This window comes from Coturnix japonica, chromosome 14 (genome assembly GCF_054131305.1).
Source record: "Coturnix japonica strain WE chromosome 14, WE-NBRP24, whole genome shotgun sequence".
Lineage (NCBI taxonomy): Eukaryota > Metazoa > Chordata > Aves > Galliformes > Phasianidae > Coturnix > Coturnix japonica.
The window spans coordinates 15,132,038-15,150,984 of record NC_140676.1 but is presented as its reverse complement, the minus strand read 5'-3'; the positions used below and the strand labels follow the sequence as shown (position 1 = coordinate 15,150,984).

General features: G+C 38.0%; 1 protein-coding gene across 11 annotated transcripts in view; it reads right to left on the bottom strand.

Moving 5' to 3' along the window:
• The window catches only part of TLN2 (talin 2), a 175,478-nt gene that overhangs the window by 106,896 nt on the left and 49,635 nt on the right, over nt 1-18,947 (bottom strand). For all 11 annotated transcript variants that reach the window (XM_085515765.1, XM_085515766.1, XM_085515770.1 and 8 more), the window contains 12 exons: nt 17,649-17,801; nt 16,764-16,906; nt 15,442-15,569; nt 10,718-10,781; nt 8,899-9,003; nt 7,441-7,596; nt 6,529-6,630; nt 4,152-4,228; nt 2,631-2,811; nt 1,794-1,907; nt 1,044-1,152; nt 167-375 (listed from right to left, as the gene is read on the bottom strand). In XM_085515765.1, coding sequence (XP_085371891.1) covers nt 167-375; nt 1,044-1,152; nt 1,794-1,907; nt 2,631-2,811; nt 4,152-4,228; nt 6,529-6,630; nt 7,441-7,596; nt 8,899-9,003; nt 10,718-10,781; nt 15,442-15,569; nt 16,764-16,906; nt 17,649-17,801 — 1,541 coding nt within the window. The remainder of the gene's footprint in view (nt 1-166; nt 376-1,043; nt 1,153-1,793; nt 1,908-2,630; nt 2,812-4,151; nt 4,229-6,528; nt 6,631-7,440; nt 7,597-8,898; nt 9,004-10,717; nt 10,782-15,441; nt 15,570-16,763; nt 16,907-17,648; nt 17,802-18,947) is intronic.

The window sequence follows — 18,947 nt, the reverse complement described above, 5'->3', positions numbered from 1 at the left end:
GCAATGCCTCCGTGGTAACATAACACTAGAAAGTGGAAAAGTGCTGCACAACAGCTGGAAAAGAAGAGTGAGAAAACGTAGAGACATAGACCTTGGTGCATGCACCAAGAAGAAGGGGAGTTCCAGGCACTGGATGAAAAGTTCGGCATTAAATTACCACACTCACCTCTCCTGAAGTAGGTTGAACAGCCTTCAGCAAGTCTGAGACAGCAACGGCCAACGTTCGAGCAGCTTTCAGGAGGTCCTCTCCACTTCCGACTTCATCATCCATGAGAGCAGCGAGCAGTTTCACACCTTTAGACATCTCGGTGAGGTTGGAAGAGATGGTTGTAATTGCACATCCTACAGCAGTGTAGTCAGTGTCAACAGGGTCACCTGTAGAGCAAATATTTTTCATGAGAATGCTTCAGTGGTTAAAAACGAAAGTGAGGCAGCCACCCTGCATGATGATCTGGTAAGGGAAAGCAGATAGATGGAAGATAACCAAACAATGTCTACTAAACAATTTCAGTGTCATTTAAAAACTAAGGTCTGCTATCATTTTTCCAAGCTCTATACATCTCTTAAATAGAATTACTCTTCATCCAATTTATTTTGCTTAAAAGTCCATGGTTTCAGCTATCTTCTTCATTTCAACTTTCAAAGAACTGAAAGTAACATAGCATTAACCCCTTTAAATCACTCAGCTCCTTCAATTTGTAATTTGACAAAGCAGAAATACTGTCAATAAACATCTATCATCTCTAGCAAGTGTCAAACAAGCAATGTTCTTTTGTAGTAACACTGCAGAGAGTGCTCTGCTGAATAAGCAAGTTACGCTTTATTTTCATCAGTGCAGTACTCTCAGCATTAATGGTGATAAAATGAAAATCATAGAATTGTATTGGTAGGGATAGCTTGTTTTGCATGTCAATGCATGTAGGTACTAGAATATTTTGAAGAAATCTTCTCATAAGCGACCTCACAGTCAATCCCTATAATATTTGAACTAGACTGATAAATAATCAGGAGGCTGCAAGCAAGTCCTTCCCTTTGAAATTTACCTGCCGTAAGGTTAACAACAGATGCAGTTCCTGCAGTGATAGCATCAACCTGAGAGTGTATTTCGTGTTTTGATTCGTCAACCTTGTTCTGAACCCATACTCTCGATGCCTGAAGAACAACAAAAAAAAAACAAGAATGAAGGACTGCAGTAACAGGCTGTAACATGAAATCCTGTGTTAATCTCCCATTCCTTCACAAATCTTTAAAGTGAAACAGAGGACAAATACCAAGCCCTTAAAGAGAAAAATGAAAGCAAACATTTTCTATTGCTAAATCTCTAACTACAGAATTTACATCAGCTCAAAAGCTCCACTTTTAAGGTGAATATCATAAACAGCATATTCATGAAAGATTAAGTGATAGTCGCCTATGAACAACAGTTTCTTGATCAGTCCTCCAGACTTAGTCTGGATCAAAAGTTACAGAATCATGTATTATTCTTTTTCATTTGGTCATATTTTTCAAGGTCTAGGAGGTGGTCACACTCATCACAAGTGTTGTTCATAGTCTGCCTTTATTTGTACACATGCACATGAAACAAACATAATTTCAAAGTAATGAAGGGGAGGTTGCAACAACCAAACCCAGAAGATTAAAGTGAGTTGGAACAGAGTACATTAATTTCTTGTGGCACAAAAAAATCTAAAAGCTGTAGAGATATCATTTTATTTCCAGGGATAATTTCTAAACTGGTCTGTAAACACCCCAAAGAATTAACATCCATTCCTATGAAGGCTAGAAAAACTCACCATGTCCTGCCCTAGAGGTGGTAGGTTATCAACCTCACTGAGGTCAGCTTGAGCTTGTTGAACAGCATGCATGCTGGTATTAATAGTCCCCATCAAGGCCTGTTGAGCTGAAGTCTGAAAGGCAGAACAAGGAAATGGCTATGCCACATTCCAGAGGACACTTCAAGCAGATGTTACTTAGCCATTAAAAGAGAGCGAGCAACAATTATACCAAGCTAAGATCTCCCTGATGCAGTGGAGGAGGCAAAATTCACTGAAACTCCTCTCACAGTCCCCATCCTTCCTATACCACTTTACACACACTCCTCCGTACTTGCACACATTTATAAAACGCTAAAGTTGCAGCCACACCAAGGTCAAACAGCTACACATAATACCCTTCTAGTCATAAATCATTAGCTTAAGCATTGAGTATTCTGTCTATAGCCTACTTAAGCTTTTTGGTCTTCTTAATTTAAACAAGAAAACTCACTATCAACTTTAAGCCTCTTAGAAAATTTTAAATTGGTATATCATTGACAAGCTGCATACGAGCATTTTTTTCTAAAACTGTTTACTTTTGACAGTCTTCAAAATGCTTTTTTAAAGCTCGTGAATATTATAATAACTACTTGGAAGTAAGGGAAAGCCTGGAAAAGCTAGTGTTAAATGAAGAAGTCATTCAAAATGTATCTAAATACTCCGGGGTTGCTCAAAATACATATTCAGTAAGACAGCCAGTACATCTCATACTCTACACCACCCCCCACTCTTAGCAACATGGATAACATCCTGTTTCTAACTACTTGCAAAACCAACAAGTTCCAAATGCAGATATAAAACAAGAAGATTGCTCACAAGAGGGGGCATATGTCCTCTGTGCATCTGACCAACCGTGACCTGTTGCTGAGGAGAAGGCATGATTCCAACATTGAAAGTTTCTGGGCCACTGGACCCTGAACGCATAACAGCTGGTAGTGCTACAGAGCCATGCTCTACCTTTCCTGTTCGGTTGAACTGTTGTTGAAAGATGGTAGACCTAAAAGAAAATGAATGAGTGAATAAATAAACAGACAGCTAGATGGATAAGAAAAGAAATAAATATAATAGCAAATTGCAATAAGGAATTAGTCATCTCCTGTAAGTCCTGCCAGATGTTCGTCCTCTAGGATTTTAAACTGTATTTCACATCATTTTGAGAAGCTGAAAAATTTCAGTCATTTCTTCCTAACATTTTCTTCAGAAAAAAATTCAACTGCAGGTTTCAGTAGATCAAATATTAATATCACTAATGAGCAAGCAGCAAGAAAAGAAGGTAATGCACAGTTTTGGTATACACAGAACAAAAGCTTTACCTAAGATGTTTCACAGGCAGAATCAGAACAAGGTTTATAGCATAACAGACTGCTCCATTTTAACTGTGTCAGAGGCAGATCAAAAGAAGCACAAATGCTTTGGAGATGGCTTTTGTGAGCAAAGTCTACATTTGGGATAAAACTAACCTAACTTCCTTCTTTACACACATACGCACACGGTACTTGCCAATAATCTGGACGTCCAGATTATTACTCTACACTTGTGAGGCCCCATCTGGAGTCCAGCTCCAGGGCCTCCAGCACAAGAAAGATGCAGAGTTGTTGGAGAGGGTCCAGAGGAGGGTCATGAAGATACTCAGAGGGCTGGAGCACACCTCCTATAAAGACGGGCTGAGAGAGCTGGGCTTGTTTAGCTTAGGGAAGAGAAGGCTCCAGGGAGACCTCATTGCAGCCTTCCAAAACTTAGAGAACTTTTAAACAGGAAGGAAGTAATCTTTTTGCACAGGTAGGCAGTGACAGGACAAGGGTTAATGGTTTTAAAATAAACAAGGGGAGATTTACACTAGATACTGAGGGAAATTTTTCACTGAGAATGTGATAAAGTACTGACACAGGTTGCCTGGAGAAGTCATGGATGCCACATAACTGGAGGTACTCAAGACAAGTTGGATGGGGCCTTGGGCAACCTGATCTAGTGCTTGACATAGTGGATGACAACACTAGGTAGGGTGGTTGATCCTTGAGGTCACTTTCAAACCAAGCCATTCTCTGATTCTACAACTTATAGTCTGAGCTCCATAGTTCAAGGATCAACTTACCACAAACTGTTACCACTGCTGGTTGCCCTAACAAGCATTTTTACTACAGAAAAACCTACCCTACAATCCTGCCATGGAGGTAGAAGTCTACAGAATTGCCCAGAGGTAGTGCTCCCTTCTGCTGAGCTATTCTGTTAGTAAATAATTTCTCAAGTGTAATAACTGTACTATATTTTGAGTGATGAAAAAAATTGCCATTGCTAATGGTTGTAACACAAATATTTACTCCTGTTGTATACACTCACTTCTTCGGTGAAACAGATTCTTCCAACATGGTTGATTCCTCATCACCTTCAAGACCAAATCTATCTTTACTTTGTTTCTGGAGGGAAAAAAAAACAAACCAGGAAGTTAAACAACATAGGTAGCTTCTTGATTGCTTCTTTCCAGTATTTTCTTGCCATTTGTCAGAAATCCAGTCAAATAAATTGCAGTCTTGTCCAGTGCTGAAAACTATGGTTGTTAGAGTTGTTTATTTTTGAAAAAATGAAACCATATAGCCTCCACCTTGGAGGAGGTTAAGTTGTCCTTCAGCATCTAACAGACCAAGTTCTAAGTCCTGGAAGATTAAGTGTACAAAGTGAAAAAGCCTATCATAAGCAGCAACACAAATAAACTAGAAGCTTTTCTGAATAAGCAGTATGAATAAAGTGCTGAGATTATCATCTTTCTCCCAGAAAAAAGAAAAAACAACAGTGACATGCAACAACACAAACTCCAGCACAGACAGGATACGTGGCATCTTCTGACTCAGGATCAGCCCACTAGAACTCAGCTACAAACCACCTTAAGAATCCTGAAACATCATTATACGGTGCTACCTACCACTAGGAAACATATCCATAGGAAACGTGTATTTAACAACGTACCAAGCTCTTTCATCACAGTTCCTTTATATACCTGGACAATCTCAACATCTGACTTTAAGGAAGGGCTGAGTTTTTTTTGTTTGTTGTTCTAATTTTATATCTCAAAAAGGAGGTAAAGATACATAAAAGCATTAGATTAGTCTAAGCTTCTAGAAAACAAATAAACAAACAAGAAACTATAATAACTTATAAAAGCATAGCCTTGTAAAAAACAGTCAGTTTCCACTGGTGACCTAGTGGAAATACACAGCTTGCTTTCTAACTTGTTGAATGACTTGCACTCCAAGTATTCAGATGACAAGAGGGAAACACTCCCTGTGATCTTAGGATTTAGGATCTTTAGGATTCTTAAGTACATTTAAAAGGAACATAATATCCACATATATGCACACTCAGACTTCCTTCTGAAAAATCCTTACTGCTTAAGTTGGAGTTTATGCATGAAAGTGCTAATTCCTAGTTAAGATGATATCTTGTTTCCAGATTAGCAAGAAATGGAAAAAAAAAAACCAACAAAAAACAAACAAACAAACAAAAAACACCACAAAAAAACTGGATTAAAAACAAGTAAAAGCTACTCAGGCTCAGGATTCCTTGTCAACCTGTAAAAAACAACTTATCACTACAACAGCAGTACAAGAGTTTGCACAATTTTTGTTTGTTTTTTTTTTTTAAAGAAGTAATAATACTTCAGGAGGAAAAAAATGTTACCAATCCACACTAGAGAATATGAGCTGAAATAGTTCTAAAAGCACCAAGTATCATTAACATTATGCATCTGGGAGATAAACTACATGACATGCATCAATGAGACAAGCTGTGCTCAACAGCTGGGAACTGTATGCTTCTCATGTGCATCATGAAGCATCATGGGTATTTACTACTTAATCTGTTCAAACTTTATCAATTTTTAACATTGGCTTTGTCAGCAGACTGCAAAGAAGAAGTCAAAGACTGGAAATGAGGAGAAATAGACGCATCTGTTCTATCAGAGACTGCTTTTGTTTGAAATCAGACAGCAAAGCTACACGTCAAGTATAAGAGTGAGAACTGAGTATTAAACTGTCTGCAGAAGCCTGCTGTTTATTACATATTAAGTCTGAAACTGACTCCAAAGAAAAAGGCAAGTATTTCGGCTTCCAACAATCTTCCTCAAACTCTGATTTCACAACACATGATGTTACATCCCACAAGGGCAACAAATTCCCCTAAGCTACATAGGTTCCATCATTCTTTGGATATTAAAAATCTGCTAGAGCAAATTAAGGTTCAGCCAAGCTGCATCAGGTAAAAACCTTTCAAGGAGTAAGCAGAGCTAACTGAAATACTTCAGATCACAACATTTACTTGTGAATATTAATGTTGGAGGTTCATATCAGCCATATAATTAATTGCTTTAGTCCACAGCATGAAAGAGCTAGCTTAAAAGGAGATGTTTTCTAACAGTTCCCTGGATATACAATCATAGACAGAAGTCCACTTTCCATATGAAGGTGAACCCAAGCCTAGGTGTGCTGCACTGAGTCTCACCCATACTACCACTATAATTAACAGTCCTGATAACTTCCAGAAACAATCACATACAATGAACAGAAATAGCTTATGGTACTTGAATATAAAAGTAAATAATGTCAAAGCATGAGATAGTTCTTATTTCATGAGAGAAAAACTGCAGTTTGCACACATTCAAGCTTTTGCACTGCTATACAGTCATTTTCTGGCATTTTTCCTAGACATCATCCTAATATTATACCTTCTTCAGGATGATATCAATATAACCTGCAATTAACTGAGAGATCTGCTCCCCTTCAGTGGTCTGTACTGAGTAATAGCTTTCCTGATATTCACCAAAATCCTGGAAAAAAGAAAAAAGAAAAAATTAACTCTTTGAAAATGGAGGATAAATAAATAAATAGTACCAAATGTGAGATGATTCCAATTTTAAAATGGTTTGTATAGGCACTTCATTATATCTAACAATAGAAGAAACTACTCCAAGACTATATGATGGAATAAGGAGGAGAGGAGAAGGAAGTTTTTTATTGGTACTTAAAGTAAGATTCTCAAATCCAAATGGCACAAGAGCTTTATCAGTCTTAATCACTGAATGGAAGTGGAGACCTGAGAGCTGTATTCTAAATATTATCACCCACGTCATTGAAAATTAGATGCATATTTTTCAAATGAATGTCAGCTTCTAGATACTCCTTCTTCCTCTACCACATTAAACAACATTTTCATATCCATCATTTTCTTGCAGAGGATTCCTATGGTCCAATTAACAATAGATATCATAGCCATGAGAGTTCTTTATAACTTATGTTCATACCCTGCAAGCCACAAATTGTGTTTTTAATGGTAATCACCATGAGGGGTTAAGCAGGGGTTAACAATGTTTTCCTTAACAGTATTAGCTGTTAGGCACATAAAAGATTTAAAGAGTGCTCTTTGGGAACCTGGCCCATGTAAAAACATCAGAATACAGTCTGATCCTAGACTCCATGATATGCCAGCTTGTTACTAAAGTACTCTACAGCTCTACTTAATTCTAGAGAATTCTAATATAACAAATTATGTTAAATAAATTGTTAAGATTGCAAGTCTATCTTCCTTTCCCTACGCCATGTAGATTCTCTCTCCTTTTAAAGATATACAGAAAGTTTACCAGAGTAAAGCTTTTAGGTGAGGCAGCCCAGCGTTTCACAGTTGTCAGTGGCCATTCCTGCAACACTTCTTTGGTCTTCTCATCCACACGCATGACTGAGTCTTTAGTGACACCCAGCAAACGAGGAACCAGCTTGTTTTTACCTTTCATTTTTTCCTAAACAAAGGTGCAAAAGATTGTTTTCATTAAACTGCAGTATGCCAGAGAAGAAAGGAAAAAAAAAGGCATGTTGAATACACTGAAAGAGAGAAGCACACAGATGAAAAAAAATTGAGCTACCAAGCTCAGTTTTTCCAGCCAGAAAGTGCTATTTCAAGCAATGCATTAACATCAACAAGTTCTTGTCTTTACATCATTTTTACCAAGCAGATCAGAATACACTCCATTTGCTGTCTCCTAGTAAATAGAAGCATTTTAGGGAATCTTTGGAAGACACTAGAAAAAAAACAAAAACACATGACAGCAGCCTTTCTAGAAACAAGCCTTCACAAGTAAAACCATATTAGAGAAGCTGAATGGGAAATTGGAAGACTTGAGAAGCTGAATTACCATCAGTTTTTCCTCTCAGCCTCAGCACTTCTCTATAAAATATCTGGAGAGTAAAAAAACAGGAAGGGTCACTAGGATTTATTTGGGCTGTAAATAAAACAAGACCAGCCATAATTTGTCCCACATTCTGAATTTAAAATTTTAGTTATTTTCAATCCACAAGAGCATCTTAACCCACGCAAGCACGACAGGGAAGGGGCCAGAAGTAATCAGCATACTACAAGTTTCTCAGTCATAATTTATTGGGTGTTCTGTCTCTTCAGTTTTTGAGCTTACAGAATATGGGCCCCAAATAACAATTTGCTACAAAATCCATAACAAAACAGTAATTTGACAATTCAGAATAAACAGCAAGTACTCCAAGAGGCCTTATGAGATACCTACACTCCATACAATAGACACTTGCCTACAATACTGAAAATGAACACAGTTTTGGATAGGGTTGAAAGGATGTTTCACAGCCAGCTTGCTAACTCAACAGCTCCTCTGAATTGCTGAGACTGCTTTCTTCACTAAAATTAACTAACAAGATATTTTCCCTTAAAGGAAGCAAAATGTAATTATTTCAAAGGATACTCCATGAATATTACAATCCTCTGCTTGTTTTTTCATTCTATTTTCACCTATCTGCTTCCACAGAATTTACGGGTGACTGAGTACTTTAGGAAAAGGCAAGGTACTGATATTCAGCTATCTACAATGATTCTTAACTGCAACCATGGCAACCTAAGAGCAAGAACTTTTTCCTGCATTTAGCATTCTTTCCTTTATATGTCAGGAGTTACTGAACACTGAAGCATTAGTGCTTCAGTCCAACTTTATCAGTAAAGCATCACAATCTTGGTATCAATTTGTTTCATCAACTTTAGACCATTCTATTGTAAAAACTAAGAGAAACAAGAAACAAACCTTAACAAGAAAAAAGGACACTCCATAGGTCCGCAGGGAACGAGCTAGCTTCACATACTTCACTTTGGCTTCTATTTCAGTCATCTCACCACAGTTTTTATGCTCCTGTAATGAGAATTCAGTATCACATAGAAATAACAATCCTTCTGGAAACAAAATAAAACTGATAAAAGGCAACACGATTTTTAGGCTTAGTTAATAACCATTCAAATTAAAACACTTGAAACAAACGTGGGTAGAAATGTAAGTATGACTGAATCCGGTAATTTCTGATGTCAAAGTATACAATAACCATAGCCATCATCTATCTGTGCCTCAATCAAGCAGATTTAAACTACTTCAGGTTAAAATTACAGGTATTGCTGCTACTTGATACCACTAGGTTTCATATTGTCAATGTCTCCTTAATTATACTATAAATTCATATAAATATTCATCTATTTAGTATTCAAACAATTTACTCATTACTAATAGTAAGTATCCTTACCTGCACAAAATGACAAGCACCAATACTACCCTATTTAAACCTCCTGCCAACAGCTGCTCGCTCCTCTTTTCCAAGCCAGTTCTGCTGAGAAGCCTGTCTTGACTTGCCACTATTAAGTACTGTTTGTGGGTTTCCCTGGAACACTACAATCTCCCTTCACAATCGTCTTCATCTTCCAAACTGCTGGTTGCCATCTCCTTCGTGCTGATGAATGGCAGCAGGGGGAGCACCAGCAACATGGGAAACATTTCCCTACTCCAACTTAAATTCCCACCTTAAAGCTCCACAGAGGAGCACTGAGAGAAGCAATTGCAACTCTAAAATAAATCTTCTTGCATCCTAAGGATGCAAACAAATCAGATCCCTCAAATTCAGCATAGAACATGGTTAGGATCGCTGATGAACACAGAGCATAGACATTGTAGATGACTTGGAGAAAGTCATCTGCCAAACTCAAAAAATTTTATAACTCACGAGAATGGCTTATGTTTTCCAAAGAGACAGCTTTGTTACTCTGACTTAATGCTGCAGCTTGATCAAAGTCAGAGCCTTCACTGATTAATATCCATACACTGAAGCACATCACTATTGAAGCTATTCAGACCTGGGCAAGTCATTTGCTATCAGTCCCACATTCAGAAATGAATGAAACTTCTTAGTTTAAACTAGTTTACCATCACCAGCTAAAGGTATACAGAAAAGTGTTACGCATCTTCATTTACAAGCCATGTACTACAAGCTCCAGTCTGAATATTTAGCAAGCTACAGAAGTCCTACATTATGAGTGTTATAGACATAGGAAAGTATCCGACCTCCTGCTGCTCTTCTACTTCTCTTTCAAGATTGCAGATCATTGGTAAATCTTTGCAGAAACTGTATGACTTGATTTCAGCTGCTGACCTCAGAATTTTCAAATTAGATTACACTGCCGAATTCATATTTCAATCTGCACAGACATCTAGGGCATCTCTAGCATTTGAGTTTGAGAACAATTCCAACAGTACTAGTATACTTGAGAATCAACTGCTTTGAGTCTTTTACTACTATGTGATTTCCAGGCACATCACTGAATGAAAGTATCAGCTGCAAAACTCCATATTACTTGAAGCTCACAACTAAACATTGAATGCAAGAAAGACTGTGCAGAAGCAGTGAAAAGAGTTTTCCTAAATGTGCTTCTGCTTTACTACAAACATACATCCTTACATTTCAAATCAACGGATAAAAAGGTCATATTAATATTAAGTATTTCCTCTGTCTCCTTCATCAAAGTACACTGACTAGTTATCAGTGAAGGACAAAAACCAGTCCGTTTTTCAGACTCACAATTACCTGAAATATTCTTTTTTCAGCCCCTCTTTGTTTGGTATATTCTTTAGGTAGGAATTCTTTTAGGCTAGGGAACAAACAAACAAACATTATTACAGTTAATAGAGCCTTCTTGAGAAGGGATGCTTTCCACACTCCTTCACTGCTGCTATGTCACCCAACCTTCACCTTCCTGAACTGGACATAAAATATCTATATCTTCTTCAATCTCTGTAATTACATATTATGACAGTGAACTTAGTTAAGCATCTAATAGCAAGATTATATAACTACATCCAGTTTGAATTACGTCCACAGTTCTTCAAAGAAATTATACATAGTCCAGTGAGGCACTGGAACAGGTTACCCAGTGTTGTGATTGATGTCCCATCCCCAGAGACTTTCAAGGCAAGGCTGGATAGGGCCCTGGGCATCCTGATCTAGCTCTGGTAACCCTGTTCATTGCAGGGGAGCTGGACTCGACGGCCTTCAATGGTCCCTTCCAAATCTAAAGATTCTATGATTCTGTGATAAATGCCAGCCTATCGTCCTTCATTACCATAAAGACATACCCAGTAATCTTGAACAAGTCAGCTTAGGCAGTAAAATAGGGTGGATTAATTTAGCAGTCACCAAGCATGCTTCGAAATAAAAGCAGAGGTGTGCAAGTTTTAGCTGATCCTTTTTTCTTATGTACATATGAACAATATGACTACTTCAATAGTTCTTCTCTTATCAAATTTAAACATAGGGTGCTTCTAGATGCAACATAGAACTTCAACTGCTAGAAGGAAGGGCATGAAAAAGGGCTTTTAGGAATTTGGTAGCTTAAGAGCTTTCACAGTTTCCTTTGATTTGAACTTCAAGGAAATTCTAACAACCAATATCAAAGGGTTAATAAAATGCAGGCAATAATTTTCATCTGTGCCAAAATCATTTATTAGTGACAAGAAAAGGATAAAGGATTTTTGCACATAAATATAATGTAAACTTGATCAACGAAAGAAAGACTTGAAATAATACTAAAATATACTAGCACTTTTCTGCTATGTGCTGTTTTCTGCATGAGCAAACAAACCTTCCTTAAGGGAACCTGGACACATGTTCAGGTGCCAGCAGTGAACGAGCGGACAATTAGCTGTATTTCACACATGCACCTACAGCACAGTTTACATAAAACACGGCTACTTCCTCTTTGAAACGAATCAATACTCAGCTAGGAAACAGGGAGGTGAAATTCAAAAGCTCTCAGCCTTTTTGAAAAAAAGCCAACAACTGTTTTCTGAAATGATAAGAAACATTTTTAATAAAAGTCAGCATTGATCTACACTATTTATGTATCTTGCTCCTAACAAGACAGGAGAGCTTAGCTTGATTAGACTCAAAACAGAAGAACGAGATTTCACAGAAGGGCTCTCATAAAGACTAAGTGCAACCAAATGCATACAAAGTAAAACCAAACACATGCACTTGAAGTCAGAAGGCAAGGGGCTTACGGCACTGGAACAGGCTTCTCCACAGAAGGCAGAAGTGCAACAAGAATTACTGAGAAGCATGTAATTTTATGAAAATAATTATACCATAGTGAGAAGCTACGTTTGGTGGCTTACAAGGCTCAATCCTATTACAGACAGAACTCATTTACATGAAAATAAAACAATAAGTAGAGAAAATTTCCTGCAGAGAATAACAAGGTTATAAGACTTTTAATTCCAGTTGTAGGTCATCTCCACTGCCATTATGTTCTCTTTTCTTAACATGCAGTTCAGTTACTTACACATTTTTCAATTATATTAACATAATAAATTACTATATTTTCTGCATAACATTTCATTCTGTGACGAAATTTAAACCACTTAGAATTGTTTACCAAGCACAAATATAATCTAACCAAAAGCTTCGTTTAAGCATAATACAGTTTTGACACAGAACCTTAAAAAATTATCTTTAAACTAAAAAGACAGAAGAATGCTTAGAAGATGGAAATAATCATAGAATCACAGAACAGCCTGAGTTGAAAAGAACCACAGTGCTCATCTCATTCCAACCCCTGCTGTGTGCAGGGTCACCAGCCACCAGCCCAGGCTGCCCAGAACTACATCCAGCCTGGCCTTGAATGCCTGCAGGGATGGGGCATCCACAGCCTCCTTGGGCAACCTGTTCCAGTGCCTCACCAACCTATGGCTGAAAAACTTCCTCCTAATATCCAGCCTAAACCTCTGCCATCTCAGCTTAAAACCATTCCCCCTTGTCTTGTCACTATCCACCTTTGTAAACAGCTGCTCCCTCTCATTTCTATATGCTCCCTTCAAGTACTGGACAGCTGCTATGAGCCTTCTCCGAGCTAAACAAGCCCAGTTCTCTCAATCTTTCCTCACAGGAGAGGTGCTCCAGCCCTCTGATCATCTCAGTGTGGAGTCATTCAAAGAGTTCCACATCTTTCTTGTGCTGGAGACCCCAGGCCTGGACACAGTACTCCAGATGGGGCCTCACAAGAGCTGAGCAGAGGGGGACAATCACCTCCCTCCTCCCTGCTGGCCACCCCCTTTTTTTTAATGCAGCCCAGAACATAGCTGGCCTTCTGGGCTGCAAGCACACACCGCTAGCTCATGTCCAGCTTCTGTACCATGATCCCCAAGTCCTTCTCCTTGAGAGCAACCCTGCGGAGATCTTCCCCCAGTTTGTATAAATACCTGGGACTGCCCCAGGTAATAGTCAACTACTGCACAGCAGTTTGGAAAATGTGTGTGGGGAATTATTTCTTTAAAAATCAAAACCAACTAGAGCTAGGAACACCCAACTCTTGAAATCATTAACATGACACAGTAGCTTGTCATGAGATAACACTGTAATAGTTTGCTGCACAAGAACTCCTGGATTGAGAGGATGGAGAAGGAAAGAAAAAGCAGACAACGGACAAACCCCAGAGGAAGAATGTTGCACAACTGATCACAGTTCTAGGGAGTAACAACCAAAAGTACATTAATGTAATCACAGTGGATCTCCATCACTCTTAGGGACATTAGCAGCCCTATCAGGAAAGGCTCACCAGCCAGTTGGTAGTAAAGAGATGGTACAAAGGAGCTAGTTATTAATTGGAAATGAAGGATGTTTGTTCATGTGGTTTGCTTGTGCAACTGAACTGCTGCCTCAGAGAAATCCTCCAGTAGTGAACAGTTAGAAACAAATAAGGTTGTAGTATTGCATGTTACAAATCAAGCCATCATTTTGAAATGATTCACTGAAGTACAGTAAATCCCTCATTTAGGCTAACAAATATTCAGCACTGAGCACTTGACAGTCAAACAGGACAGAAAGCAAGTATGCATCCATTGTTTTGAGGCATCTGAGCATTACTTGAAGACAAGGCTTCAATAATTGCTCAATAAATACCTTACTTTTAGCTTCTCAAACCTCTTTCCTCAGAATCCCATCTTCAGTTAGTTCCTCTACAGAGAAACCAATAAGAAAATGAGCAACTGAAAACAGCAGGACATCACAACAAAGGTTAAAGGACGGATGACCTATAAGCCAAACCTCCTGGCCAAGACTGAAACAAAGAGTACAATGCCAGATCTCCATTCATATGATGTCATGAGATGAGTAACAGGCAATCTCTACTACCAATACTAGCTAGGGGATGAAAAGATCAAGCAAAGCCCTGCCCAAAAAGGACTCTGGTGTACTGTTCGGTGGGAAGCTGGACATGAGCCAGCAGTGTGCCCTTGCAGTCCAGAAAGACAAACATCCTGAGCTGCATCAAAAGAAGCGTGGCCAGCAGGTTGGGAGGTGATCCTGCCCCTTCTACTTTGCTCTAGTGAGACCTCACCTGGAGTACTGCATCCAGATGTAGAGTTCTCAGTACAGGAGAGACAGAGACCTACTGGAGTGCATCCAGAGGAGGGACACAACACTGATCCAAGGGATGGAACATCGCCCCTGCAAGGACAGGCTAATATTGGTGCAGCTGTTCAGCCTGGAGAAGAACAGCTGACAGTAACCTGTTACCTGACAGTGGCCTTTCGGTATCTAAAAGGCAGCTACAGGAAAACAGAGGACACTCTTCAGCAGGTTCTGTTGTAACAGAACAAGGGGAAACAGTTTCAAGCTCAAAGAAGGTAGATTTAGATAGGATGTAAGGATATAAGTGCTCTCCTATCAGATAAAAATCTGTGATATTCATTGATATATCTCTACCTTCACAAATTGCATTACCAAATGCAGGTAGAAAAGAGCTTCCAAACAAGAATAAAATTTTAGTTCTCACTAGCTCTGGAATAATAAAAGTTTCAGTACTCTTAAATCAAATCCCAGAAGGTCAACTTGTAGCTCTTGAGCTGCACTGAAGTTCAAAACACTTCTGATGCAAGGAGCTTACATGACTAACATACATGACATGAGGATGGGATTGCATGAACAGGACAGAGTCTAGCAAATAACATGAATTTTGGCTTTTCAAGGAAGTAGGAAGGGCTTCCACAGTCATCATCACCAAGTGACTGGGAAAACCAGATACACAGCTAACTGGCATTCTGGGAAAAGCTGGCACCCTGTAATGCCTAATCAGTCACAGCCAAAGGTCCCCTCAGCAGACTGAGTACTGATTTATGCAATAAGGCTCCTACCACAAAAAATACATGGGATCTGGCTGCCTCTGCATGCCATACTGGAACACAGTTAAGTTGTGACAACCTAACAATAGTTACACTTCAGGTCACCCAAATTTATAAGTTAACAGAAGTGTTTACTCTAAAAATCCAGGTTTGTGTTTGTGTTCTACGTGAGGTCCAAACTGGATCTGTGCTTGAAAGCCTCCAAACTCACAGGCCTTCTCAAAGGAGACAGGATGGGAACCATTCAGAATGTCATCACGAGCCTGTATGAGGTAAAGAAAGACATATCAAGGACACTCAAGGTCATTATTCCATCTCTGAAATTCCTTAAAAATTTAAGCACAGGCCAAGAATCCAGCAACACAGTTTTCTGTCTGAATGTCTTCATTATATTGGTCATAAACATATCCACAATGAAATAATAAACAAATGGCTAGATCCTTTTCTGGTTAATATCAAGAGAGACATCCTGAAATAATGACTGTAAAATCTTTCATCAAGTAGTGGACTGACATACATTTCCTACAAAATGTATATACAAAACACAACTTAAATACGTATACACACTTATGCGTATGTATATAAATGTGTGTGCATATATATGTGTGGGTATGCATACGTACACAGCTTAAAAGCTCTTATCTTACCAACCTTTAATAGCGGGGAAAATGATCTGCATAATTCACAATTAAAAGAACAAACACCAAGAGGTGAATGTGAACATCATTTTACTCCCTTTTATTTACATTTTGTGGTCATAGAAGATAATGGATTTTATAGCTCTGGAATAGAATGCTCATCTATCCGTACAGAAAACAATGACAAGACAGTAACTATGAACACTCTCATAGATACTCATAGTACTGAAAGAAGTATCTAAAGAGCAAGAGAACAGCTCAGAGTGATAATCCTCTAAAATTCTTGAAAATTTTGTGCAGACTTGTAAGCAATGTCATTTTTACAACTTGCTTCAGAGTTTTAAAATGTAATTTAGAGCAATCTCACTTGAATCGGTTGCAAGCATAACATCTGAACATCCAATTAAGCATTAAATAAAACTATTGATTTATTAAAAAAAAAAACAAAATAAACCAGAACAAAATGTTTAAAATGTTACTGATTCCAACTGCATTGTAGCCAACTACACTGGAGTGTGTAGCTAGAAACTATCTTCTGCAAAAAAAAAACACCACCTAACTTTGCTAAGGTTTAAACTTCTTCAACAAGTTGCAGACTGAAAAGAGCACAAGGGAGATGCTCTCTCTTTGATCAGGCAGAAAGAGAAAAGAGGTAAAAAGGCAGAAAGCTGACTGTGAGTTTGCAATGATGTTGCTACAAAGAATTTGAAGACCTGTGCCCATTAACTTAAAAGACTGATCTAAAGACAAGGCATTACTGAATGTTTTAAGGAGAAAGCACATCCCACACAGCTAGAGCCTCTGGTTCACATACTGTACCTGAACATAAAGCAAATTCAGTTGAACAGGATCTCTCGAATCTACATTCTGGTCTGAATAGAAGAACTTCCGTCTCAACAGCAGTGTTTCGTTTTCATCGACTCCTTGCTCTCTAAATGTTCGGCTATGATCCAGCCAATTTACTGCAACAGAATCAGACACACATGCTCTTTAATATGCCCTATTGCCAGTGTTGATAGCTATTGTGAATATAATGTGAAAACTGCCCTTTCCACTGGAGGGGGTATCCAGCAAATAAAATATTGCTTTCATTTATGTTTCTAGTCAGTGGTGATGGTTGCTACAAATAAGAATTTAATAAAAGAACAGCATGCTGAGAAATGAGAGTTTACAACAGCTCACTTTCCTTTTCCTTGAATACATTTTGAAATATCTCCCTCCCAATAGAAGTTAATCTCAGTACCCTGATGTTAAAACAAAGAGGTTCTCATCACCTTGCATATAAAACAAGTCAAATATTGTCTCAGTCCTAACTCTATTTACATTTAACATGTTTACTTTCAAAGACTTAACAACCTTAATATGGCTTTTGGTAGGCATCAATAGTTAAATATCCTACTTGAATGAATGTGTGAAAAAGGTCAATATGAAAATAGAAATATTCCTTTCCCAACTACATTGTAACTCCACAACCAAAAAGTAACAAATACCCCAAAAGTCACGGGTACTTTCATAGCTAGAGGCAAGAATTTCTCTGTTTAAAAGTATACAGTAGTAGAAGACACCATATATGAACAGATGCAATACAAACAGGGATCAAACTGCATCAGACTGAAAAAGCTTCAGTTGCATTCCTGTATTCAATTCTTGTCATATCCCATGGAAAAACACTAGTGCAAAAATCATCTGGAACACACTACTCACAATCATCATCTGTATGAAGCTTTGCCTTCAATTTTTCCATTTTTCTTTCATCACGCAACAACGTTCTATCTTTCTTAAGTGTTCCTGTACTCTCTTCTTTCTTTTCTTCAATGCTCTCCTGGATTAAAGAATATTCCTCATAATTTGTTATTCCTGGAATTATAAATAAACCCAGTGTTTGTAACAAGAATTCAATACATTTTAGAATAAATAAATATTAGATAATAGATAAAATGATTTTCCATACATCAAAACACTGGTAGTTCATTTCAAGTATAATGAAGACACTACATATGAAATGCAAATCAGAGCACCCAGGGTATGGGGAAAGGGATCCCAAAAATAACCTACAACTCCTACGCTGACAGTTCTTCAACATCTGGCATTGTACATTATTTCTTTGTATGTTGCATTTGTCAATTTCTGACAGATAGTCACTTCTGTTTGTTATCTACTGTGAGAAACCACCAGATTAAGAACATGATAAGAAGGTAAAGCAGCAGTAAATTCCAGAAGGGAGATGCACTGTGGCAAAATTCCTTTCATTGGATGCCTCCCATTGTTTCCTGAGAATTGGGTAATTTCAGCTTGCCAACAATGTGTAGAAGCTGGGAGAGCGGGCTGAGGAATAAAGATTTTTTTTTTCTTCTTTTCTTATTAAAGATTTTTAGAACTCTTTACTTGTCCTGTGATTTTTACATGAAAATGAATTGAAAAACCAGGCCACAGCATTCATCCTACAAGATACGTTGCTCTGATTTATGTTCTACTCATCTTTCTACCCTGCTTAGTAAAGCACATTTATGCTTAACACCTGCCTATTTGAACACACTGTGAAAATTACGCAAACTTCTTTAATTGCATACACTGGAATTTAGCATGGGAACATTATAAATAGATACATTTAGATTTAGCTTAATTCTCTTTGCAGACAAATTATTCCCAATCAATTTAAGACAACTAATTCAAAATGAGAATTATGCAAGGATTTAACATGATTCAAGCTATTCTATATTGAAAGCATATTTATAGTTAGCTCTGAATAAGTTTATCAAAATGACTATTTAGGTAAATGTAAGAGCAGACTATAACCAATAGAACACATTTTAGTCCAGCTCCTTCTCTGGATAGTTTCCATATGCAGTTATGCAAGTATTACAGTACTGTGATCACATGAGTTATAATATATTGCCCTAACCTTAAGAATATTTCAGGATTAACAATTTCTATGATATTAATGTTGAGTACTAATTTAGTCCTATTTTTCTACTACCTGGAGGTAAGCCTGCTTAAGAAGTT